We start from the raw sequence: 24,577 nt of genomic DNA, 5'->3' as shown, positions 1-24,577 counted from the left end.
ACCCGTGTACAGGGCATTGTGTGGACATGCCTGGGCCTCACGGGGGGCTGCACACTGGGGTCAGGAGAGAAGTTAACTGCTGAGTCTGGAGCTGATTGGGTTGTAACAGTTGGGGGTGCTGCTGGCATCTGAGGCAGGGGAACCAGGGATGCAGCTCAGCACGCAGACCATGGGACAGCCGCCCCCCCCCCCCATCCCCCTCCAGTGTGATCCAGCTCAAGTGTCTGCAGCACACAGGCTGAGATTCTGGGATGGGGGTCCATTGTGAAGCAGAACGAGAACCCCAGTCAGAATCAATGTAGAAAATGAAACTTTAACTCTGGGATTGGTGCACTCAGCACACAATGACTGACCACGGGAAGTGGTCAGTGGGCTGTAACCAAGGGCCCAGAAATGAGTGCGATGCAGAGCATCCTCTGGCCCTCGCTCCGGGGCAGGAAGCACACTGTCGTGCCCATCCACGCAGGTGACATGGGACAGGGCTTCTGGGCTGCAGGAGGGCCAGTGGGTAGCGGGGACTCCCTTCTGGGGCTGGTTTAGGTGACAGACTGGCAGGTACGCGTCCTGGCAGGAGCAGGGTGGGTATGGGGGTTAGGGGATGACATGAGAGGGGGGATCAGGGGACCAGTCTGAGAGGAGAGTGCTGGCCGAGACCTCCTGGCGGAGGCCCGGTGGGCGGGACCAAGGTGGACAGCTGAAGAGAGGCTAGGGCCTCGCAGGTCCTCAGATGGCCCCTCTGCTTGCACTCGTGGGGAGCAGATCCTCAGGGCTAGGGGCCTAGGCAGGAGGGCTGAGGGGGTGCCCTGCTTACCTGGAAGGAGAGAGCAGTGTAGGAACTGTCAGAGGCCCTGGTGGGCAGTTTGGCCACCTTTGGGGAGGAACTGGGGGCGAGGCTGGGATACTGGCTGTCAGTATTTCCAGAGGCTTCATTAGGGAAATGGAAGGTATATGTCTCCTAAAGGGGCCCTAGGAACAAGGCAATTTCTTTACAGGTGGGAGAAATGGGGGATGTCTATGTGAGATGGGGGAGGAACCCGTGGAGGAACAGGTGGGAGAGAAGGGGCAGGTGATAGCTGGGCTCTGGGGGAGCAGCGGGGGGGGCTGAGCCTGGGGTGGGGTGGGAGGCAGCTTGTCCGAGGTGGGTGGGGGAAAGCGGGGGTGGGGGCTGCGGTCAGGTTAGCGGCCTCTTGCCTCACTAGGAATCCCCAGATGCTGTAGATGTGTGTCCTGGGGCTGAGGGGATGGGCTGGGCAGTAGCTCGTCTGCTCTGCACATGGCTCAGGCCTGGCTGGGCAGGGTGTCTTCTCAGTTCAGGTGGTGGCAGCAGTGCCTTTTCCTGGCTCTGCCCTCCCCCTGGGCATCGCTGCTGGCCCCAGGGGAACGCGCGCTCAGTGTCACACACCTAAAAGCTGCTTCCTTTTCCTACCTCCTCGACAGACGACAAGACGTTCCAGTGTGAAATGTGCTTCCGGTTCTTCTCCACCAATAGCAACCTCTCCAAGCACAAGAAGAAGCACGGGGATAAGAAGTTTGCCTGCGAGGTCTGCAACAAGATGTTCTACCGCAAGGACGTCATGCTCGACCACCAGAGGCGGCACCTGGAAGGTGAGCGCACCTGTGGGCATGGGGTGACGCCACTCCACCCCTGTGGGTGCCTGCTGTAAGGCGCTGCCTGACGGGGACTGGCACAGCCTCAGAGGTCCTGCTGGGAACTGTTGCGTCATGTGTCGGGGGGAACTGGAGCCATCCCGAACACTCCACGGGGTGCTGAACATTCCACGGGGTGCGGGGAGGATATCAGGGAAACTGGACTCTGTGGGACTGAACGTTCTCAGTCACCCAAAAGAGCTTTTCCAAGGAGTTTAATGCTGAGGAAATGCTTCCGATATAAGTAGGGAAAGGACGGGGTATGAAGTGCCACATGGGGTGTGCTTGCAGCCATGTGGGTGGAGCAGAGCGCTGCAGGAGGATGTTGGGGCCATGAGTGACTCCCCCTCATCCGCCTCTGTTTGTCGAGGGGCCCTGATGACCCTTGCCAAGTGCGGTGGGCCTGGGGCTGCCCTTCCTGTGGGGGGCTCACGAGAGGCCAGCACAAGACAAAGGTGCACTTAAGTGGGGTCAGTAACGGGGTGGGATGTGGCAGGGCGATTGAGGGAAGGAGGTAAGACAGGAAGTGAGGTGTGTGTGCGGGGGATCCAGCAGGGCAGACCCGACAGGAAGGCCAGGGCACCAAAGAGAAGAAGAAGACCTGGTTACCTGGGCCACAGGTGTGTCCTGAGCACACACCTCACCTGAGGCTTTCTCCAAGAACCTGCTCTGACAGACCCTCTTTTTAAGTGGCATTTCAACTTTAGTGGCTCAGATGTAAAGAATCCACCTGCAATGCGGGAGACCCAAGTTTGATCCCTGTTTTGGGAAGATCCCTTGGAGGAGGGCATGGCAACCCACTCCAGTATTCTTGCCTGGAGAATCCCCATGGGCAGAGGAGCCTGGTGGGCTACAGTCAGTCCATGGGACACAGAGAGTCGGGCATGACTGAGTAACTAAGCACAGCACAGCACAATCCTAATTTTTATTCTACAGGCCATTGCTCTCTTGCCAACTGGCCTCTGTAAGCAGCACTCACTGAACAGAGCACCTTCTTATTAAAAAAAAAAAAATCACTTTATAAAGAATTATGAATGGAGTATATGCCTGTTGGGGGAAAAAGTCAGATAACAAACTCGTACGTGAAGTCTGACCACTGCACACAGCTGTGTCATCGTGGCTTTTAATACATGCCTGATCACGTCCTGCCTCACATTTGCATCCTGCCTTTTTACCTGGCCCTTCCTTACCTGGTTCATAAGCTCTACCACTCCCTCTGTGATCTGGGGCTGCTCCAAGGGCCTGGTGTCCACTTAATGACTAGGTGGCCTTGGGCACGCCCCTGGGCCTGTCTCCTCACTATCTGTGCTGGGGATGACCACTGCGCTGAACCGCTGGCCTCGTTGAACTGGACCCTGATTATCAAGCCCCAGGTGGGCCCCTAAGAGCCGCTATTACCTGGAGAAGTCAGATGTTTCCTGACTGATAGATGTGTGGGTTGCATTATACAACTTTTATCTCACAACGTTTTACAGCTGACACAGCTCAGATCATTTTCCTTGGGAATGAGCGAATACTGTGTGGCTGTTCATGGCCTTCCCTTCTATATGGAAGCGTAAAGCACACCCGCTTCATACCTGCATGCTTTACCCGCTGGGAACTATTTGTCTCCAGGTCACCTTGCCAGCCAAGTTTGAGCCTGGCTCTGTGTTCACATGGTTTATGCAAGAATGCCCCAGAAAGAGGTCAGTGGTTAGTAAGAGACCTTGAGAAGGAACTTCTTTCTTGTTTGTATCCAAAAATTCCTTGTTTTCTGAGAACTCAGTCTGTTTTGATCCCAATTATGAACACTTGGGCTTCCCAGGTAGTGCTAGTGGTAGAGAACCTGCCTGCTAATGCAGGAGGTGTAAGAGGCCAGGGTTTGATCCCTGAGTGGGGAAGATTCCTTGGAGGATAGCAAACCAACCCATTCCAGTATTTTTGCCTGGAGAATCCCATGGACAGAGGATCCTGGCAGGCTACAGTCCATGGGGTTGAACAGGCAGACACTGAAGTGACTGAGCACACACACGTGAACACTTATGCCTTAATTTTTTTTTTTTTCCTTACTGTTTACCTTGATCCTGATTGGGCTGATTTAATGTGAAGTATGAATATTACTATCTTTTTAATAAGTTTTTTTTTTTAATAAGTATGCCCGCCTACTCTCAGCTGCCTCAAAGAATCCTACAGTTGTCTTGAGCCTTTAGGTTGAGCACAAATGCCTTCCTTACCAGTAACGCATTGTGACTCCTCTGCGTTGTAAAACTCGCTGCCCTTGGATTTGCAAGTTTCAGGTGCGGCCGGCATTAAGGAGCTTGTGGCCTGGGCTCCTGTTGCATCGCCCGGGCTCCGTCTCCGAGTGGCAGGTGGCACTAGTGCGTCATGGACAAGAGACCCTGCTGGCTCCTTGGACCCACCCGTGGGCAGCCCTGACCTCCGCTGGCTGGGCGAGCCCCTGGCCGATGGCGGATGTCGGAAGGGACCAGGGCTCCCGTGTGCGGTGCGCGCTGACTCTGACTCTCGCGGGCGGGGGTTTCAGGAGTGCGGCGGGTGAAGAGGGAAGACGTGGAGGCCGGCGGCGGTGAGAACCTGGTGCGCTACAGGAAGGAGCCGTCTGGATGCCCGGTGTGCGGCAAGGTAACACGCATCGGTGCGGGACCCGGGACCCAGCTCACCTTTTCCTATGGGAAACCTCAGAGCTCTACCCACTGCACGCGGGGACGGGTTGAGGGAGAAGGTTTAGGGTCGAGTGGATGCTCGGGTGTCCTGACCCACGGGGTCCCCTCACTCGGTGCTCCAGTCATCTGCTCTCTTGCCGTCGGGGTGGGTCTCCAGTGAAGGAGCTCAGCCTTGTCTCCGCTTGGCTAGGATTTTCCACCGATGCCGCCAGAGTGCGCATGCTCCATCTCCAGTGCGCGGAGCCGGGCGCGTCTAGTGGAGGGGGCTGGACGTTCTAGGTTTACATCTTGGTCAGTGGTGATCCTCCCGCACTATTTCCAAGTGAGACACTGACCCAGCCACAGCCACACACGCCATGCATGTCCATGGATGCTTGTGCCCCAAGTAAGCAGATCAGTGCTGGGGTGTCTGAAATGGCTGTCAGAGAGGCCCAACTGCTCCACAGACCCTAAGCTTCCGGAGTGCACTGACCATCTGAACAGCCCCGGGCCACGTCCAGCAGGGGCATTGATTATCCCTCTGTGGGGAACCCTGTCCAGGTGCTGCCGTCCAGGCCACGTCAGCTTACTATGGGAAATGGTGGTGGTCTTTGTGTATGCACCCCTTGCAGTTGCTCCACCCTTAGACTTGCCTCCCACCACTTGGGAGGCCCAGGCTCTCAGTCCCATAAGCCCACGGGAGCCACGTGGCCCTGAAGCATCGGTGCACCCTCAGCAGACACGAGGTCCAGACAGTGGAAAAGTGAAACCCCAGGCCACTGGGCAGCTGTGATTTGGCCCAGCCTGCTGGCATGTGGCCACATTGCCAGATCTTTTGACCTTTTCAAGAGAAAACGGAAATCCATGTTTTTATGGGAAATTTCCTGATTTTTTTTTTTTTTTCAAACCACAAAGCAAATAGGTCAGCTGGGTTGTGTGGCCCGTGGACCCACGGTGCAGGCCCTGACTCAGTGTGGGTTTAGGGGCTGGAGGGGCAGGGGCAGCTAGTGCCACAGAATACACACCTGAGCCGAAGTGTCCAGACAGGGGTGGGTGAGGCTGCCCTGTGTCCACGGAGCCTGCCGACCACTGGCTCTGGGGAGTGACAACACCGTGTCCCTCCTGTGTCCTTGGGAGACCCTGTGCACGAACCAGCCAGCTATGTGACTCACACTCAGACACGTTTTATTCTGTGAGATGTTCACTGGATGCTCCCAGAGGGATGCCGGCAACAAAGGAACCTGAATGTCTCCAGAACTGACTTCTTCACTGCCTCCAACTATACCTTGTCTCCAGACTTGCCTGCTTGGAGAGGACAGGTGCTGGGGGACACCCAGGGCCTCTGTCCCTCCCCAGAGATGCTTGTCTTCCTGCTCTGCTGACTCGACTTTCCGCCTGGCCTCCCTGGGCTGTGGTCTCAGGGCTGTCGGCCCCAAGTCACCTGCAGATCTTGAACGGAAATGTCCCTCAAAATCATTTGCCTCTGTTCCTTGTGAACTGTTTTCCCTTTCATTCAGGTTTCGGTCTCTTTCTGAGAACAGCTCTAAGGAGACCTGCTCCTCTGGTTACTTGACCATTAGGGGAAAGCCATGTGGCCTGAGACTTCAGATCGGGGGGCTCATGGGGGTGGGCTCTGCAGCCACATCTGGATTAGTATTGATTGGGTGAATGGCTGAGTCCTCACACTCATCACTTTAGACAGGAAATACAGAGAATTGAGGGAGGTGATAATTATGCATGAAACAGGGGACACAAACTGTAACTCTGATAACCCACTTTGAGAAGACTGCAGCTGTTTGTGTGACTTACTTTTCTTGGTAGGCCCCATTCCAATGAAATATTTGAGTAAAATTGTGAGCAGAGTAGTTTATGGTGAAGACTAGAGAACGGTTAGTTCTGTATTATAATGTAAGCACCGGTTTAAATGGTTAAATGATCATGATTGCAGCCCCACGCGATTATTTCTCTCGAACACTGAGGATTTGTTGCAACTTATAATTGGGGAAGAAAATACTGCATTTTTGTGCCCGATTATGTTCTCTCAGTGAGGTACTACATGTGTGGTAACAAGCATCTCCACCCCCGCTCTCCTGCCCACAGGTGTTCTCCTGCAGGAGCAACATGAACAAGCACCTGCTGACCCACGGCGACAAGAAGTACACCTGTGAGATCTGCGGGCGCAAGTTCTTCCGTGTGGACGTGCTCAGGGACCACATCCACGTCCACTTCAAGGTGAGTCATGCGCCTGGCGCGGGGCGCACGGGCGGGGAGGCGGGGCGCACGGGCGGGGAGGCGGGGCGCACGGGCGGGGAGGCGGGGCGCACGGGCGGGGAGGCGGGGCGCACGGGCGGGGAGGCGGGGCGCACGGGCGGGGAGGCGGGGCGCACGGGCGGGGAGGCGGGGCGCACGGGGAGGCGGGGCGCACGGGGAGGCGGGGCGCACGGGGAGGCGGGGCGCACGGGGAGGCGGGGCGCACGGGGAGGCGGGGCGCACGGGGAGGCGGGGCGCACGGGGAGGCGGGGCGCACGGGGAGGCGGGGCGCACGGGGAGGCGGGGCGCACGGGGAGGCGGGGCGCACGGGGAGGCGGGGCGCACGGGGAGGCGGGGCGCACGGGGAGGCGGGGCGCACGGGGAGGCGGGGCGCACGGGGAGGCGGGGCGCACGGGGAGGCGGGGCGCACGGGGAGGCGGGGCCGGCCCTCGGGGTTTGAGATATCTTTTTGCTGCTCTCCAGGTGAGCTCTCTTGAGTGTTTGCTGCCTTTCACGCCCACCTAAAGGGCTCACGTTAAAAACCTTCCACGCTAGGTTCCTCCTGGAAGAAGACCAAGGATCAGGACAGGGGCTTTTGCTTCCCTCCCTACCTTTGAGGAACGTGAGATGAGATCTTCCCAGTGTGCAGGGTAGTGAGGATTAGGGGTCGCTCTCGGGGGAGAAGTGCCGATCCAGGAAAAAGGAAAGAGTGGTAGGGGCCCAAGTGAGAATGGAGAACACGCCCTCCGGGCGTCGTCCGGCTCAGGCACTGGTCTTGGGAGCTCCAGCTCTGGCATGCAGAGTCGTCTGAACGCAAGCAGGACCTAATGGTGGGGTGTTTCAGGTGACCCGAGGATAGTTTCTGCACCTAGTGTACAGGCCACCGGTTAAAGCTTCTGCCAAGCACATTAGGAGCAGGGCACGGTGATTGTCTTGCAGGACATCGCGCTGATGGATGACCACCAGAGAGAGGAGTTTATTGGCAAGATTGGCATCTCCTCAGAAGAAAACGATGACCATTCAGACGAGAGTGCAGACTCAGAGCCTCACAAGTACAGCTGCAAAAGGTGTCAGGTAACCGGACCACGGCTGCCGAGTGCTCGGGGTAGCAGGGCTGCTGGCCCACAGAGGCTCAGCCATGGGTGGGGGCCCTCACAGACGTCCTGGAGGGCGCCCCGGGGCTCGTTGCTTCTCCAGGATGATGGTTGTGGGCCTTATCGCCACCACAGGGACCACCGTGTCGGAACCAGTCTGGTCCACGCGGTGCCTGTGTGGCTGACCAGCATGGGCCTGTGCGCCGGGGCTTCTCTCCTTGGCTGTGCCCTTGCACACAGCAGAGGGCCTTGCTTAGAAGCTGGGAGTGCGGGGGGAGGTTTCTATATCCAGCAATTGGTAGACCCTGCGGTTTCACGAAGTAGGTCCCTGTTCCTCTGGGGCACCCGCACCTGGCCCTGTACTTGTCAGGACCTTTGGGCGTGGGGGAGATGGAGTCGGTTGAACGTAGAGGAGAGGATTTCTGGAAGCTGCCTTGGTGGGTGGGGGACAGGACCTGCTGTAAGAGTTACAGGAGGACCTGAGGTCCGCCTCTTACAGCACCCCCTGCTTCGCGGGTTTGCCCGGCACCGGCCCTGCCCCTTGGAATTCTGCTCTGCTGCGTGGAGGCGGGTTCTCCCCCTGTGCCTGGGGCGCCTGCGTGGAGGCGGCGCATCGTTAGCCGGGGAGGGGTGGGCTGCGTGCGCAGGTAAACAGCGTGTGCATCCGCAGCTCACCTTCGGCCGCGGGAAGGAGTACCTGAAGCACATCATGGAGGTGCACAAGGAGAAGGGCTACGGCTGCAGCATCTGCCACCGGCGTTTCGCCCTGAAGGCCACCTACCACGCCCACATGGTCATCCACCGCGAGAACCTGCCCGACCCCAACGTGCAGAAGTGAGGATCCCGGGACTCTAGGGTGGAGGGAGGGCTGGCTTCCCGCAGAGGGGTGATGAGCACAGAGCAACTTCTCTCCTCGGAGAGGCCTGGGCCGGCCTGGGGGATGCCCTGGCCTTGCTCCTTCCTTGGTCATCAGCTCGCACAGTCTCTGGGACCCACAGCAGTGGGCGGCATTGCAGACCTGCCTACATAAAACCAGAGACCCTTTTCCCCAGAGTAATTGGGGTTTGTGAACATCAGCTCCCCCATCTAGCTGCAGCCAGTAATCAGTACTGCGTGTCTGGGTGACTCAGGCTACAGCCTTGTTTAGAGCCAAGTCCTCCACTGGGGCTGCGACACGGCGGCCTGAACAACAGTGGCGTGTTGTGTCGATGCTGAGGCCGAGCTCTGGGTCCCCCTGTGGCCATGGGAGAGGGTCAGCCCCAGCTCTCTCCTTGGCGTCAGGGTGTGTCTTCGTGGCCTTCCTGCTACGCTTGTCTCTGTGTCCCTGCTTCGCTTGTCTCTGTGTCCCTGCTTGAAAGGATACCAGTTACTGGGTTAGGGCCCTTCCAGTGACCTCATCTTTAATTTGAGGACCTCTGCAGAGACCCCCATCTCCAGGCTTAGCCATGTTCTGAGGTGCAGAGTCAGGATGCCAGCGTGTGAACTTCAAGGGGGACAACTCAGCCCAGATGTAGGCTGAAGTCTCGGGCCCGTTGTCACCCCCACAGCACCTTTTTTCTTTTCACCCCACCTGCTGATAAAGGCGCTTATGCAAGTGCACTCTGAGTGCCGGTCCACCGAGGCTGTGTGCCGTCCTGAGCCTGTGTCTCTTTTCAGGTACATCCACCCCTGTGAGATCTGCGGGCGGATCTTCAACAGCATCGGGAACCTGGAGCGGCACAAACTGATCCACACAGGTAGCCAGGCCTGAGAGGACACAGTGCCGGAGGGCGAGGCCCCTCTGCGTGCTTCCTGCCCCAGGGGGTCATCCTCGTCTCCAGGCTGGTCCTTCTCCATCCATACTTGCTGCTCCTCCCAGCTCAGCCCCTCCTTGCCCAGTTCCCCTCTGGGTCCTTGCAGAGGCCAAGGAGGGAGGGCTCCAGCTGCAAGGGGTGGGTGGAGGGGATGTGCTTCTTCCCGATGCTGCCCTCATGCAGTGACCTTGGGTCAGGATTCCCTGCGGTGACAGCCTGCCGTGTGTTTGCTTGTAGGTGTGAAAAGCCACGCCTGTGAGCAGTGTGGGAAGTCCTTTGCCAGGAAGGACATGCTGAAGGAGCACATGCGTGTCCATGACAACATCCGGGAGTATCTGTGTGCGGAGTGTGGGAAAGGTGAGGGCAGGTGCGGGCCTGGCCGTCATCCAGAAGGGGCAGCAGGCCAAGTGGGAGTTGGGGGTTGCCCAGACCTGAGTCATCTACTCAAGAAAGATAAGACCTGGAGTATTTAACTGCGGGTCAAGAAGAAAAATCAGTCAAAGGCGGGGGATAAAACCAAGGCATAGGTAAGCTGTTTTAAGAGTAGGGAGATGGTGCAGTGTGACTGTGTGATGTATAGAATACCCTCAGAATCACCATGTGGCCTCAGTGGAGGTGCAGAACCCTCAGCTGCTTACAAGGACCAGCTGTGTATTAAGACTGACTTTCTGTGGCCGGTGATGACGATGACCTTTATTTTAATCGGGTGAAATTAGTTCAGTGAACCTGTTAGTAAAATAGCTCATATTGCTAAGTATAACCAGAAAGAGAGAATCCCAGTCCATGGTAAAAATTTAACCCATTTCTGTTTAAAAAGAAACCAAAACTTGAGGAAGGCTTGGAGCTGTAGATCTTCGGTGGTTTCAAATGGCTGCCAGTGCTGTGTATGGTGGAAGAGCAGCAGGGCCACCCTCCTTCAGATACAGGACAAATCAAGTTTGTCTTGATTTAAAAGTTTGTCTTGATGCCATTAGCATCTTTTAAAAATTTAATATTTCATGAAGTTTTTATTTTTCCTTGATTTTTAAAATTAATCAGGAAAATATAAAGCAAACACAAATGTCCCATAATTCTACTCACTGGCTCAACCCCTATTAGCCTCGTAAAATAAGATTACATGTAGAAGATTAACCAGAGAAGAGCAGAAAGTGAGAAGCTGCTCACCCCAGGCAGCTCCAGTCCCCCTCCCCAGAGGCGAGAGTTTCTTGTCTGTTCTCGAGTAACCATGTGCAGCAGTGTAGATTGTTCTACTGAAAAAGTAACACAAGCACCTAACCAAAAAAAGTTTATTTTTAAATAACTGGAATGGTTATGCAAAATAGTTTTTCCCACCTCAGACCGTAGTTATGTGCTTCCAGAGCAGCATGTAAATGTTGCACAAAGTCGTTTCTAGAAGTTTCTGCCCATGTCTTAGCCCTGGCTGTAGTGGGTGGAGCCCCAGCCCCATTCCCACCGGCCTGGAGGGGACAGGTGTGGTGGGCCCTGCCCCTAGGTGGCCAGGGACAAACACAGCTGAACCCTGAGTGCTGCTCAGTGGGCCTGGCCGGATGGGGAGGGGTGCCCAGGGCAGGTACTATGGTCTGTTCTCCCATCTTATACTGCATACATTTCCTCGGGGTGGGCATGGGTGCTTGTGGGTGGGCATGGGCACTCAGAGTGGGGCATGGGCTCTCGGGGTGGAGTGGGGGTGGGACATGGGCACTGGAGGTGGGGCGTGGGGGAAGGGAAGGACATGGGGATGGGGACAAGGACCCTTGGGGCAGGACATGGGCATTGAGGGCAGGGGGTGAGCGGGATGTGGGGGGCAGGGCATGGGCACTGGGTGGGGGGTCGGCAGGCATGGGTGCTGGGGGCGAGGTGTGGCGTGTGGGCATGGGCGGCTCCCGAGGTGGGGCTCTGTCCTGCAGGCATGAAGACCAAGCACGCGCTGCGCCACCATATGAAGCTGCACAAGGGCATCAAGGAGTACGAGTGCAGGGAGTGCCACCGCAAGTTCGCGCAGAAGGTCAACATGCTCAAGCACTACAAGAGGCACACCGGTGAGTCCGTGGTGCTCCCGTTTAGAGAGACCAGCCCGCTGGTGAGAAACAGCTCGAGCAGAGCCGCCACTGCTTCACAGGGTCTTTAGTTCCCAACAGGCCCCCAGCTTTCTGGTCGAGCTTTGCTGCTACTGCTGCTAAGTCACTTCAGTTGTGTCCGACTCTGTGGGACCCCATAGACTGTAGCCCACTAGGCTCCCCCATCCCTGGGATTCTCCAAGCAAGAACACTGGAGTGGGTTGCCATTTCCTTCTCCAATGCATGAAAGTGAAACTGAAGTAGCTCAGTCCTGTCCAACTCTTAGCGACCCCACGGACTGCAGCCTACCAGGCTGCTCCATCCATGGGATATTCCAGGCAAGAGTATTGGAGTGGGGTGCCATTGCCTTCTCTGCTGGTCAAGCTTTAGGAAGCTGGATAAGTAGCCGATTTCCCAGAAGCTCCCCCATCCCAGCAACAAGCCCCCTGCGTCCTGCTTGCCGCCCTCAATGCCTTCGGCGCCCTTCCTCCCACTCAGCTAGGAGAAACCATCAGACAAGGACCTGATGTGTGTGTGTGCATGATCGTCATGTCATCTGGACAGGAAGCTGGACCACATTAAGTGTCTGTCAGCAGGGCAGAGGCTGAATTGTGGTGTGTCCACCTTAAAGGACAGTGCATCCTTCAAATGATGAGATGTGCATGTTAACTTTCATCAGTGTTCATGAGCTCATTTCTTATAAACAGTTGTCTATCGGTAAACGTGTTTAAGACAGAATCAGATCGACGGCAGAATGAGAGACGGTCCTCCCTGGGTGGTGGAGCTGTGTGTGAAGTTTCTAGTAGGAGCATCTGGTTGGTTCATATCTTCTCTAAAATGGACTTGAGTCTTGCCACTGCCTGGCCCAGCTGTGTGCCCACCTCTCTCACTGCCCCCAGGCCTGGCCAGGCCACCACACAGGTCTGCTTTGGGTCCACCTGGAATGCCAGCCCCCAGGGCGCTGGGCTTTCACAAAAGCATGCCGCTCTCCTTTTCCTGGGAAAGTCCATCCATTTCTTGCTTCTCCTTTTCTGGGAAGCACTCGCCTCCTGGGACTGGGTCCTGCACCTCCCTGGGGGGTCTCACAACTCTCCACCCACTGGGGTATAGTGGCCTCTGTCCCTCTTGCCTCCAGGAGCCACGTGAACATGGGGTCCCGAATACCAGGGGCCCAGCAAATACAGGACCGAGATAAGCAGGCTTGAAAGTCACTTGCCTTGCTTTACATTTAGGGCAAATGTTTATTTAAGAGGCAGAGGGCCCACCTTTTTTGTCAGCTTGGGGAGTGCAACAGTCTTGATGGCTCGATGCTTCCATATTACCAGGTTCCAGGCGGGCAGGGTGACCACCCAAGACCGAGTTACTGATCTGAACACTCAGACACCTGCAGTAGGATGGTTTTCAAGCCACAGTTTGCCTGTTGAGTGGGGGAATGAAGGCTTACTGTCTGTCATCTCTGGGTAACTTACAGCCCCCACAGTCTTTACAAATAAAGAAACGTGTCATGGACAAGACTGATGCTGTATACAGTTAAAACACTCGTGAAACGTGAAGTTAAACGTGCCTTTTCCCGCAGGGATTAAAGATTTCATGTGCGAACTGTGCGGAAAAACATTCAGTGAGAGAAACACAATGGAGACGCACAAGCTCATCCACACGGGTAAGCGGGGGCGCCTGGGGACCGGCTGGCTGCTGTGGTCTCTGCTGGGGCCTTCTGGGTGTGCAGGGTGTGAAGAGCTTGGCTATGAGGCTCTATGTGGACTTTTTCAGAATATCTGGCACTATTGTGCCTTAATGCTGGCCCCTTGCCCGCTAAAATTCAGCCACAAAACTTTCAAATATTCATGCTCGCCTTATCAGGCTGTGATTGAAGCATTCCTGGGTGGGAGGAGGGTCTTTCCAAGGCCTGACCTCGGGGTGGGTGACTCAGTCCTCAACCTAGAGGCTGACCCCCTCACCACCCGCGCTCGTCTCTCCCCGTGCGCGCGGGCAGTGGGCAAGCAGTGGACGTGCTCCGTGTGCGACAAGAAGTACGTCACTGAGTACATGCTACAGAAGCACGTGCAGCTCACCCACGACAAGGTGGAGGCGCAGAGCTGCCAGCTGTGTGGGACCAAGGTGTCCACCAGGGCCTCCATGAGCAGACACATGCGGCGCAAGCACCCTGAGGTGAGCACGCACCGGGCGGGGCTGCCGTGTCCCGGGCGGGCCCGGCTCCTCTGTCCTCGGTCCCCTGTCTTCCCCCGCTCCGAGACCCCACCACGCAGGGTCACCACCCCTGGGATTCCCCTGGGCTCCCCTCTGCCTGCGGGTAGGAGTCACTGAATGGATACGTGAATAGAAGAGCCCCAAATGGGTTTTTGCTGAAGTAATCGATTACTCCCTCCCTGGAATTACAGCAGGACAGGGGTGCTACCCTTCCTCTCCCCCATTCCTCCCTTTAGAGTAGCTAAAAAACGTGCAGAACCAGGGGCTCCGCATGGTGTTGGGGGCTGCTTAGAAAGTGGGCCTGAGGACTGAGACGGAGAAAGTATATCCAGGAAGGTAGGTGGACCCTGACACCCCGGTGCTAAAGGCAGGTCCAGGGGCATTGAGTAAGTCATTGTGTTTGAAAAAGCAGTAAACTGAAAACGAAACTAGAGGCTTTATAAGCGCAAAAGCAGTGAAAATTTTGAACAAACGATTTGACTCAGTAAGCAACCTAACATTTAGAGTTTCTGGGGGTCAAGAGAACATGCAAAGGGCAAATTGAAAAATGCATCAGTATCGTTAACAGATACTGGCTGTTAATAGTAAAGATAGCACGCTTTCCACAAGAATAACGGAGAACCCCCTGTGTCTGGGGAGAGGAGATTCACAAAAGGAAGTACATGTGGTTGAGATACGAGAGAAACCCTTTAATAGTAGAAGGTGCCATCCTTCCTCCATTGAATTAGGGGAGGTTCTGGGATTCAGAATGACTGGAATTGCACCCAGTTCCAGGACTGGAAGCTGAGGTTAAAGCGTCTGCCTGCAATGCAAGAGACCAGGGTTTGATCCCTGGGTTGGGGAGATCCTCTGGAGAAGGAAATGGCAACCCACTCCAGTACTCTTGCCTGGAAAATCCTATAGACGGAGGAGCCTGGTAGGCTACAGACCATGGGGTTGCAAAGAGTCGGACATGACTGAGCGACTTCACTTTCACTTTTCCACGATGTGCACAATTGCATGTCCTCCTGAGGGTAGTGTGACCATCTCCCAGTGTTTTAATAAATGACTCTTTGGACCGCTGGGTGTCCAGCAAGAGGAACGCCACTGTGTTAGTGGTAGTTCAGTGATGTGCGTGACTGTAACGTAGTTGCAGAGAGTTCTGAGTAAGATTGTGAGTGCTCATTGTAAGAAGGCAGTATACACCTTGCACAGACTACAGGTGCACCCTGTCAGCATGTCATGTCAGCATGTCATTCACATTGTGTGTCTACAGGATGCTCACCTGTGTAACATAGACAAGGTGGTGAAGCAGGAAAGGGAGAAAGCATTGCACTGTGGTCTTCTGGCACCGAAGTTTTGGTTCTTTCTTATCTGTGTGTTTTTCTCTGTTTTAAATAGTTGCCTCTGATGAACATGGGTTACTTTTGGAATTACAAAAGCACCTTCTGCTTCATTTGGGTGATAAGTTCGTCTTTTTCTCCCATCACCTCGCCATGTCCTCCACAGCCCGTGCAGGTCCCTGACCCGCGGACCCCCGGCTCTTTCCGATTAGCACGAGGAACTGGGATCCCACCAGCTTTGCTCCCTTCACTCCAGCCTTTCCACCTAGTGGCCTGCTGGCGTCTCCACCTAGAGAAACAAAGTTGGGAGCAGGAGCCTGACGTGTCAGCATCTATCTGGCTGCCCAGTGTCAGTGGGGCCCCCTTTAGGTGTTGGGGCCCAGGGCAGGCACTGCAGGCTCCCCCGGGGGCTCATGGTGGGTGGGAGTGAGTGATTTCTTGGCACGTGGGTGTCTGTAGCTCCGTGCACTAATGGTGTGCACAGCGGTTTTTGCCCATGGCACGTGTGATGCCTGCTGCTGGGTGCAGGGGCCTTGCGGACACGGAGTGGCTCGGCAGACGTTTTCCTCTGGTTAACGATCACTTGCCTCATGTGTCCATCTGCACGGCCACCTCTTGGCACCTCTTCTTCTCAAGCCCACCTCGCTGGGCTGCAGAGTGCTCTGGAGGGGCCCCCAGCAGGCTCGGGCTCCTCTGCCGGGGCTCTCTTCTCAGTCCCTTCTGTCTCAGGCACTTTAGCTTCTCTCCCCTGGGCTGCTTTCCTTGGATCCTTTGATGTTTCTCTGTTGTGTGTTCAAACAAAGTGCCTGCGGGGATGAGCACTGTTGACCAGCTGGAACGGGGGCGCCCCGTCCTCTTGGACCTGAGGGTCTAGGGTGGTAGATGGAAGGAGGGGAAGGATGCAGACATGTCACACACAGGAGAGCAGAGGGACCGGAGGAAACGTCCCCAGACTGCAGGAGTGAGGCAGGGGAGGCTCTGCTGTGGTGAGGGCACCGCCCGCGGCCAGGCTGTGCAGGTGTGCTGGGCGCAGACTCGGGCGTGGGGGTCTGGTGAAGGCTGGCCAGCGTGTTAGGGTGTTAAGCATAAACTGCTTTCACATATTCAGGATCTTTCAGAATTGATGCTGTTTTGTGATTTCCCACTTACAGTCTTTCCCTTTGAATGAGTGTTACATTGAGGAAAATGCAAACACAAAAAGTGTTTTTCACCTGTGGTCTAATCTCCTAACGAGAGTAAAGTCAGTAAGTGCTGCTCTGGTTGTTCTCTGTGGCTTCCAGATGGTGTGACGAGGACACTGATGATGCCGTTGGTGATGATGGAGATGGTGGTGGCAGTGATGGGGTGGTGATGGTGACTGACAGCCTTGGAGGTGGTGTGGTGGGAGAGAACAGTCAGTGGCCTCCAGCTGCACTGACTCAGCTTTGCAGCCTCAGTCACGCTTGGGTTCTTGCCACCCCGTCACAGAGGACCGCCTTGCTGGCCACCCTCTCAGAGGGTGCCCTGTCCTGGATGGTCTTGGATCCTAAGCCCAGAAATACAGTGGTCGGTCATCTTTCTTAAATAAGCCACACCCATAATATATAGCCTGTAGTTTTATTCTTAATTTATTTTGGAACAAAAAAGGGAAGATGCTTGCAAAGGCTTTTGACTGCAGAGCCATTTGGACAGACTGCCGTGCTCTCCCTGGTTGTGTTTAGTTTTCCCCCAGCCGCCTCCGTCCCTTAGCAGCTCCCCGTCACAGCCTCCCTCCCAGGTGTCCTTCGTGCTCTCTGCACCACCTGTGACTTGTTCACATAGGTGACCACAGTCACCTGTATAGCCAGCGTCAGTGGGGTGTGGACCAGGTTCGGGGTGAGGGAGGAGCCGTGTAAACCTCGAGTGTGTGTCCCGGTGTGAGAGTCTGCTTCCTGCTGAGGACAGGCCGGTGAGGCTCGTGGGGGCGCGCAGGTAGGAAAGTAAGGTGTGTTACGTGTACACGTCTCTCTCGGCAGCTCATTGTGGGATGGGTTTGCCATACTGTGTCTCTTCTGCTCTGCTCTTAGTGAGAGATACTGAGATTGAGTGAGGACACACTTCCTGAGAGAGGGGACAGCGTGGACAGGAAGGGAAGCAGAGTCTCCACCTGGGGCAGTGGACAGTGCGATGATGCACAGACGGGCGAGGGGACACCCCCGTGTGTGGAAACGCAGCAGACACTTGAGAGGGGACCTGGGAGGAGGGAAGGAGAGCCGGGCAGGACTCTGGATCCCAGGCTTCTGAGTGCCGAGCAGGGCCGGTGGGCGCCCGGGGGCCTGTGAAGGAGATGGCTCAGCAGCCGTGTGTCTGGCCCCACCCGCCCTGGGCTGGCCTTCAGGCACCGTGTCCTGGGCTCACGGCCCTGCGCCCCCTCCTAGGTCCTGGCCGTGAGGATTGACGACCTGGACCACCTCCCGGAGACCACCACCATCGACGCTTCCTCCATCGGCATCGTCCAGGTGAGCCCGGAGCACACGGGGCGGGTCGTCTCACCTAAGGAGCCCAGCAGGTGTCAGGAGCGGCCTTTGGGGAAACCCCCATGTGTACACTCATTTCCCTCTGTTTTGTTAATTGGTCGTCAAGGTAGCTCAGACAGTAAAGCATCTGTCTGCCTACAGTGCGGGAGACCCGGGTTCGATCCCTGGGTCGGGAAGATCCCCTGGAGAAGGAGATGGCACCCCACTCCAGTATTCTTGCCTGGAAAATCCCATGGACTGAGAAGCCTGGTAGGCTACAGTCCATGGGTCACTAAGAGTCAGACATGACTGAGCGACTTCACTTTCCAGGAGCCTTCTAGTTTCTGTGAACGTTTCTAGAATTTAAGTTTTCTGAAAACAGATGTGTGTCTTTTTAGAGAATAGATTGTTTATTGAGACTGAGTTCCCCTAGAGAAAACAGTAAAGTGTGTGTGTGTACGCACGTGCAGAGAGAGATTTATTTAAGGAGTTGGCTCGCTCAGCTGTGGGTCTGGCAGGTCCAGAGTCTGCCGGGAGGGCTGGAGGCTGGACGCCTAGGAGGAGCTGATGCTGGAGGCAAAATTCCCTCATCTTCTGGGAACTTTGTCGGCTCTCCAGGCCTTTACCTGACTGGTCCAGGCCCATCCCCATTTCAGAAGGTGCTGTTTTATTCACCACCTACTGGCTTCAGTGTTAATAATATCTGGAAAACACCTTCAGGACAGCATCTGGACTGGTGTTTGACCACATGACTGGGTGTCCCAACCTAGCAAAGATGATGCTTTAGTTAATCATCACAAGTATCACCCAGAAGAGCTTAGTGTGATTAGACTGTTATAAGCAAAATAACCTTAAACGTATTAGGTGAACTTTCAAAAGGGATTTGTAGTCAGTACCTCTATATAAAGGTTTTCTCTTATTTTGAAGGGAACATTTCATGCTCAGTTACTTTAAAATCTCATTTTCCCATCTCTGTTTTGCAGCAGAGCTTTGAGCGCAGTGCTCAGTGGCTGGGTTGCGCTGAACAGCCAGGCCCGAGGCCCAGGACCACATCCACCCCTGACATGGGCAGTCCCTTGTGGCCATGGGGTCTGTCTGCCACTGGGTGGGACCACACCTCATGGGATGGCACCGAGGACAGGACGGGTGGTGGGTGACCGGGGCAGAGAGCCCTTCGGGCCACCACTGCCCAGCGGCCTCTGTGATCCTGGGCTGGGCCAGCTGTGGGTCAGCAGGAGGGAAAGAAGTATGCTGGGCACCCATCTGCAGTCACCGTTACCGCTGGGCCCTTATTTGCTGTCCCTAAAAACCACAACCACACGGTTCTTGCAGTCAGACTCATCCTTGATCCAAGATTATGTCCACAGTGAACCTATGTCAGCCTGGGGCAGAGAGCCCAATGTGAAAGCCTTTGCAGCCTCAGGCAGAGCTCAACAGGGCTGAAACGGGGGCTCAAAATCTCTGTTTTCAGATATATTTCTATTTCAGCACAAAGTATGATTTGTACCCAACTTCCCTCACTTTAAAGAAAAGCAGCGGAAACCGGCAGGAACTTGTCCCCATCCCTAGACGTGCACAATAGCATATGGGCCTGGTAACCTGGTGTCTGGAGATGGTGCCAGGCCACCTCGGGGGCACGGCGCACTGACCTGCCATTGTCTCACCTTCCGCTCCTGCAGCCTGAGCTGAGTCTGGAGCAGGAGGAGCTGGCCGAAGGGAAGCACGTGAAAGCCACCAGAAGAGCTCCCAAGAGGAAGCAGAAGCCGGAGGAGGAGGCCGGGGCCACGGGGCCTGAGGACGCCGCCTTCAGCGAGTTCTCAGAGAAGGAGGGCACGTTCTCGGGCGCTGTTGGGGATGAGACGGACTCGGCCGTGCAGAGCATCCAGCAGGTGACGCTTGTGCGGAGTCCGGCCCGGGTGCGGGGGGCTGGCCTGTTACCCTTCCCCCCGTGGGGACTTGGACCCTGACCGCTGTCAGCCTGTGCCCTGTTTCCCCGTGAGCGTTTCCCAGTGCAGACCCAGAGGTCACCGCCATCGTGGTGAAAAGCAGCTGAACCCCCACGGTTGGGAACTGGCTGGGACCAGTTTGGGAGGTTCTCAGGGGCCTGAGTGTGCTGGTCAGGCAGGGGGACCCGACCCTGCAGAGCAGGGGGTGTGTCCAGCCGCTGCTTTTAGCCAGAACTTCCCCTTTGCCGACCCTTCCCTGCCTGGGTTTCAAGGCCCCCAGCTCTCTGTCTGCGTGTGTTGGACGCCGCACCTCTCTTGAGTGGCCCTGGTCATCCTGGTTGCAAGGGTTCCTGTGTTTCTCTGGTCTTTTGTCCCTCTTTGTGGGGAGAGCACCGCTGTCTGTTTTGTTTGTTAGCTCTTGGCACTGTTTGTTGTCCTTCTGAGCTCTGCAGTGTGTTAAGAGGCAACGAAGAATGTTCTCGTGATCGTTGTTGGTCAGTTGCTGAGTCATATCTGATTCATTGTGAATCAGATATGACTTCCCTGTTCTTCAGAGTTTGCTCAAACTCATGTTCCTTGAATCGGTGATGCCATCCAACTATCTCATTCTCATTGTCGTCCCGTTCTCCTCCTGCCCTCAATCTTTCTCAGCATCAGGGTCTTTTCCAATGAGTCAGCTCTTCACATCAGACGGCCAAAATATTGAAGCTTCCGCTTTAGCCTCAGTCCTTCCAGTGACTAGTCAGGGTTGATTTCCTTTAGGATTGACTGGTTTGCTCTTGCAGTCCAAGGGACTCTCAAGAGTCTTATCCAACACCACAATTCAAAAGCATCAATTCTTTAGCGCTCAGCCTTCATGATCCAACTCTCACATCCATACTACAGGAAACACCATAGCTTTGACTAGATGGACCTTTGTTGGCAAAGTAACATCTCTGCTTTTTAACACACTGTCTAGATTTGTCACGGCTTTTCTTCCAAGGAGCAAGCATCTTTTAGTTTCACCTTCTGCAGTCACCATCCACAGTGATTTTGGAGCCCAAGAAAATAAAATCTGTCACCGCTTCTACTTTTTCCCTATCTGTTTGCCATGAAGTGATGGGATCAGATGCCATGATCTTAGTATTGAATGCTGAGTTTTAAGCCAGTTTTTTCACTCTCCTCTTTCACCCTCATCAAGAGGCTCTTGAGTCCCTCTTCACTTCAGCTTCTCTCGTGATTACTGTTCTGTTTTTTTTCTCGACACTGAAATCATTTATTGCTCAGTTCCAACTGATGGTCTCAGTGATCACATCTGTATCTCGTTTCTCTTTTTCCCTGGAATTCTGTTTCCAGGAAACACTAGCGTGGTTTAGTCTTTCACCAGCACGTTTCACCTCCTTCCCTTGGGCCGAGCGTGAGATGATCCCCGTGTCACGGGGGATCCTCCGCAAAGCACAGCACAGGAAGCTGCTCTTGTTCTCAGTTCTTGAGAAACTAAAGGACGCATGTCGTGCGTGACTCTTCCAGGTGGTGGTGACTCTGGGCGACCCCAACGTGACCACCCCGTCCAGCTCCGTCGGCCTGACCAACATCACCGTGACCCCCATCACCACCACGGCCGGGACCCAGTTTACCAACCTCCAGCCGGTGGCCGTCGGGCACCTGACCACTCCGGAACGCCAGCTCCAGCTGGACAACTCCATCCTGACTGTGACCTTTGACACCGTCAGCGGCTCCGCCATGCTGCACAACCGCCAGAACGACCTCCAGATCCACCCGCAGCCGGAAGCCTCGAACCCTCAATCTGTGGCCCACTTCATCAACCTGACCACCCTGGTCAACTCCATCACCCCCCTGGGGAGCCAGCTGGGCGAGCAGCACCCGCTCACATGGCGGGCGGTGCCCCAGACAGACGGGCCGCCCCCACCACCACCGGCCCCCGCCCCGCAGGCCGCCCAGCCCTCAGTGCCGGCCGAGCAGCAGCCACAGATGTACAGCTACTGAGGCGGCTTGCAGAGACCAGGGAGAGAGCCACAGATGGGGGTTTGTTTTCACTTGAGATTTGCTGGCTAGATACCAAACAGAAAAGCAAACACATTATTGCAGTGTAAGTGAGGTTGACTTAGCTTTTGCAGAATTCTCTCCAAATGCCCCCAGAACCATGGCAGTATGGCAGCTGAACTCAGAAGTGAGCCTGGGCAGGCCAGTTGTCCGCGGGAGCAGCCCCCTGCCTTCTGCCAGATAAGGCGGGCCCCCAGGCCTCCCTCCCAGAGCTGGAGGAGGTTTGGAAAAGGGAAGTGGTTTGTTTGCTTGCTTGTTCCCTTTAGGGCTCAGCTGCTGTGTTAAAATGTAGCAACGTGCTGGGCAGGAACAGAGTTTTCTCCTGGCTCCGGGACTTTGAACAGATAGAAGTTCAAGTCACATTTACCTTCTTTGAAATTCCAGTTGAGTTGTCCTTGGCTGAAACCACGTGGGAAGCTGCCCTGTGGGGTGACGCCCCTGCTCTTGCCTTCCATTGGTCACAGGCAAGCGGTCACATGAGGTCGCTCAGCAAGGTGTCTTAGTAATAGGGTTCCTGAATGGATTTTCGGTATGGTTCTTTTTTTAAACTTTACCTAGAGCATATCTCGCGTGTTCAAAACTGCAGAGACCACGTTCTTCTCTGTTTTCCTTTGACGCGCGATATCATTTGCACTGTAGGCCTATGTCCAGCTTACATAGCTGCCCCAACGCTGGAGTTGCTGTTAACATGCATCAAGAGGGCCTCCTGCTGGCCCTTCTGGAGGCTCCCTGGAGCCGTCTCAGGACTCTGCCATCCAAATGTATTTATTGTGGCTGAGACTCAGCTAGAGTCCCCTGAACTGGAGAACAGGGAAGAAATTCATGTCTTTTTTCTGTTTAAACTCTAATTCCAAAGGTTGATGTGTTTCAAGACCAGTTTTCTATAAAAATGTTGAATGAACTTTGCTCCTTATGGGGAAAAGGGGTAGGTTTTTTCTGAAATACAGAGGTAGCGCTGTCCTGCCAAGTAGTATGAAAGCAGAAAAGGTCATTAGCTGAGCAGTAGAAGCATCAGCGCCCCGAATGAATGAATGAATGAATGAATGAATTGCTGAGTGACAGCTCACACGTGTGCACCCATTTCAGGGGTGGTGGGTGAGGCTCAGGGCCACCGAGGTGGTGGCCAGCAGCCAGTCCTCTGGCTGCCCAGCCAGCGAGACAAAGAGGCAGGTGAAGAAGCTTGAGTGAGGCCTTTGCCCTGTCCAGAAAGAAAAGATAACGGTTGCTTTGCTTTGTCTCGATCACTCTTTGTGCTCCTGTGTTAGTTGGGAGACCTTCAGTAAAGAGGGAGTAAATGAGACAGGCTCACCTGATGGCTGCCAGTGAGGCTGCGGGTGATCAGTCACGCCAAAGGCAGCGTTCTCAGCACTTCACGTAGTTCTAAGTCACAGGATGTTGAGGAGAGGGCTAGGTTTTGATGTGTGCAATACAGGCCTTCGTGAACTAAGCTCATCACCCATGCAGCATGTGAAAGGGGGCTGCAGAATTCACCCTCCACACCCAGCTCGTCCCTAACTCCCAGCTTGCACCTCTCCGTTGAATTTGTTGTGGGCGATTATTTGACTTTTAATTTATGATAATTATTTTTATGTTATTTATGTATATAATTAACTGCTTTATACGTAATAGTTTCATCAAATGAACTTGGGCTAGGGGTGATAATATTTTCTAAGCATTCTCTCTGGTCTCCAAATGTAAGTGGTCCAGGTGTCTGTGGAGTCATCAAGCACGCCAAGGTCCCTAAGTTATTTTTTTAAACATCACTGACCATTTCCTTTTGCACTTGCAGAAGATAAAGGACAAATGACCAAGGAAAAAAACCCAGATGTGATTGAACACCCGCTATCATTTATCTTTTATTCCTCTTCCCTATGAAATAAAGGCCTTTTAAATCACAATTTTATTTTTTTAAGAAAAGTTGTTTTTGTGACTAGGATAAGAATGCATCGTATGTTTTTAAAGAACCTAATTTAGGTTGTGTGGCCCCGGTGTACTTACCATTGTTCATTTAAATACACAGATGTGTAATAATACTTCTTGTTACGATAAGTGAAAACTCGAAATAAAAATCAGATTTACTCCTGAGTTTTCTGTAGAAATATTTGTTCTAATAGGATCACTGTCTGAAGCAAAATAGATTTGTGCTATTGTAAAATAGTTACTATGAGTTTCTATATAAAAAACTGGGGAGCAAAAAACCTCCTCGGCCCAAAGAGTCATCAGCTCTAGACTATTGTACGCAAATGGACAAGGCAATGGCACCCCACTCCAGTACTCTTGCCTGGAAAATCCCGTGGACGGAGGAGCCTGATAGGCTGCAGTCCATGGGGTGGCTAAGAGTGGGACACGACTGAGCAACTTCACTTTCACTTTTCACTTTCATGCACTGGAGAAGGAAATGGCAACCCACTCCAGTGTTCTTGCCTGGAGAATCCCAGGGACGGCGGAGGCTGGTGGGCTGCCATCTATGGGGTCGCACAGAGTCGGGCACGACTGAAGCGACTTAGCAGCAGCAGAGGGGTTCACAGAGGGCCACAGTGATTTCATCCCATTTTCTCCTACAGTTGTGCACCTGGGATCTATTAAAACACTAAATCCTTTCTACCAGGAAACAGGGGTGCTGCTGCTAAGTCGCTTCAGTCGTGTCCGACTCTGTGTGACCCCATAGACGGCAGCCCACCAGCCTCTGCCGTCCCTGGGATTCTCCAGGCAAGAACACGAGTGGGTTACCGTTTCCTTCTCCAATGCGTGAAAGTGAAATCGCTCAGTCGTATCCGACTCCTAGCGACCCCATGGACTGCAGCCTACCAGGCTCCTCCGTCCATGGGATTTTTCAGACAAGAGTACTGGAGTGGGATGCCATTGCCTTCTCTGGAATGCCTCTGAGTTACGCTAAATCAGTAAACAGAAGATGCTTGATCTAGGCCCGTAAACTTGTGAAGTTGTGTCGTTCCGAGCCACCCAACGCTGTGAGCCTCGCAGAGCTGGCCCCCAGGGTACACTGCCTGACCTGGACTGTGAGGCAAGGATGGGAGGGGGCCCGCAGGGGGCTGTGTTCCCATGCTGGGTGCTGCTCCACTGTGACCATGTGACCAAGGGTGACC

The 24,577-nt window shown here is 54.7% G+C and overlaps 1 protein-coding gene across 2 annotated transcripts in view; it reads left to right on the top strand.

The window, feature by feature from the left end:
• Positions 1-23,558, top strand: part of PRDM15 (PR/SET domain 15) — a 63,938-nt gene extending 40,380 nt beyond the window's left edge. For both annotated transcript variants that reach the window (XM_069581497.1, XM_069581506.1), the window contains exons 12-24: positions 1,438-1,605; positions 4,169-4,266; positions 6,387-6,518; positions 7,476-7,610; positions 8,301-8,464; positions 9,287-9,366; positions 9,661-9,780; positions 11,331-11,462; positions 13,057-13,140; positions 13,474-13,649; positions 17,407-17,487; positions 19,164-19,373; positions 20,940-23,558. In XM_069581497.1, coding sequence (XP_069437598.1) covers positions 1,438-1,605; positions 4,169-4,266; positions 6,387-6,518; positions 7,476-7,610; positions 8,301-8,464; positions 9,287-9,366; positions 9,661-9,780; positions 11,331-11,462; positions 13,057-13,140; positions 13,474-13,649; positions 17,407-17,487; positions 19,164-19,373; positions 20,940-21,416 — 2,057 coding nt within the window. In that variant the 3' untranslated portion in view covers positions 21,417-23,558. The remainder of the gene's footprint in view (positions 1-1,437; positions 1,606-4,168; positions 4,267-6,386; positions 6,519-7,475; positions 7,611-8,300; positions 8,465-9,286; positions 9,367-9,660; positions 9,781-11,330; positions 11,463-13,056; positions 13,141-13,473; positions 13,650-17,406; positions 17,488-19,163; positions 19,374-20,939) is intronic.
• Positions 23,559-24,577: the final 1,019 nt, after the last annotated feature.

This window comes from Ovis canadensis, chromosome 1 (assembly GCF_042477335.2).
Source record: "Ovis canadensis isolate MfBH-ARS-UI-01 breed Bighorn chromosome 1, ARS-UI_OviCan_v2, whole genome shotgun sequence".
Lineage (NCBI taxonomy): Eukaryota > Metazoa > Chordata > Mammalia > Artiodactyla > Bovidae > Ovis > Ovis canadensis.
Note: the sequence above shows the minus strand (reverse complement) of the source record. Positions and strands in the feature narration are given on the sequence as shown.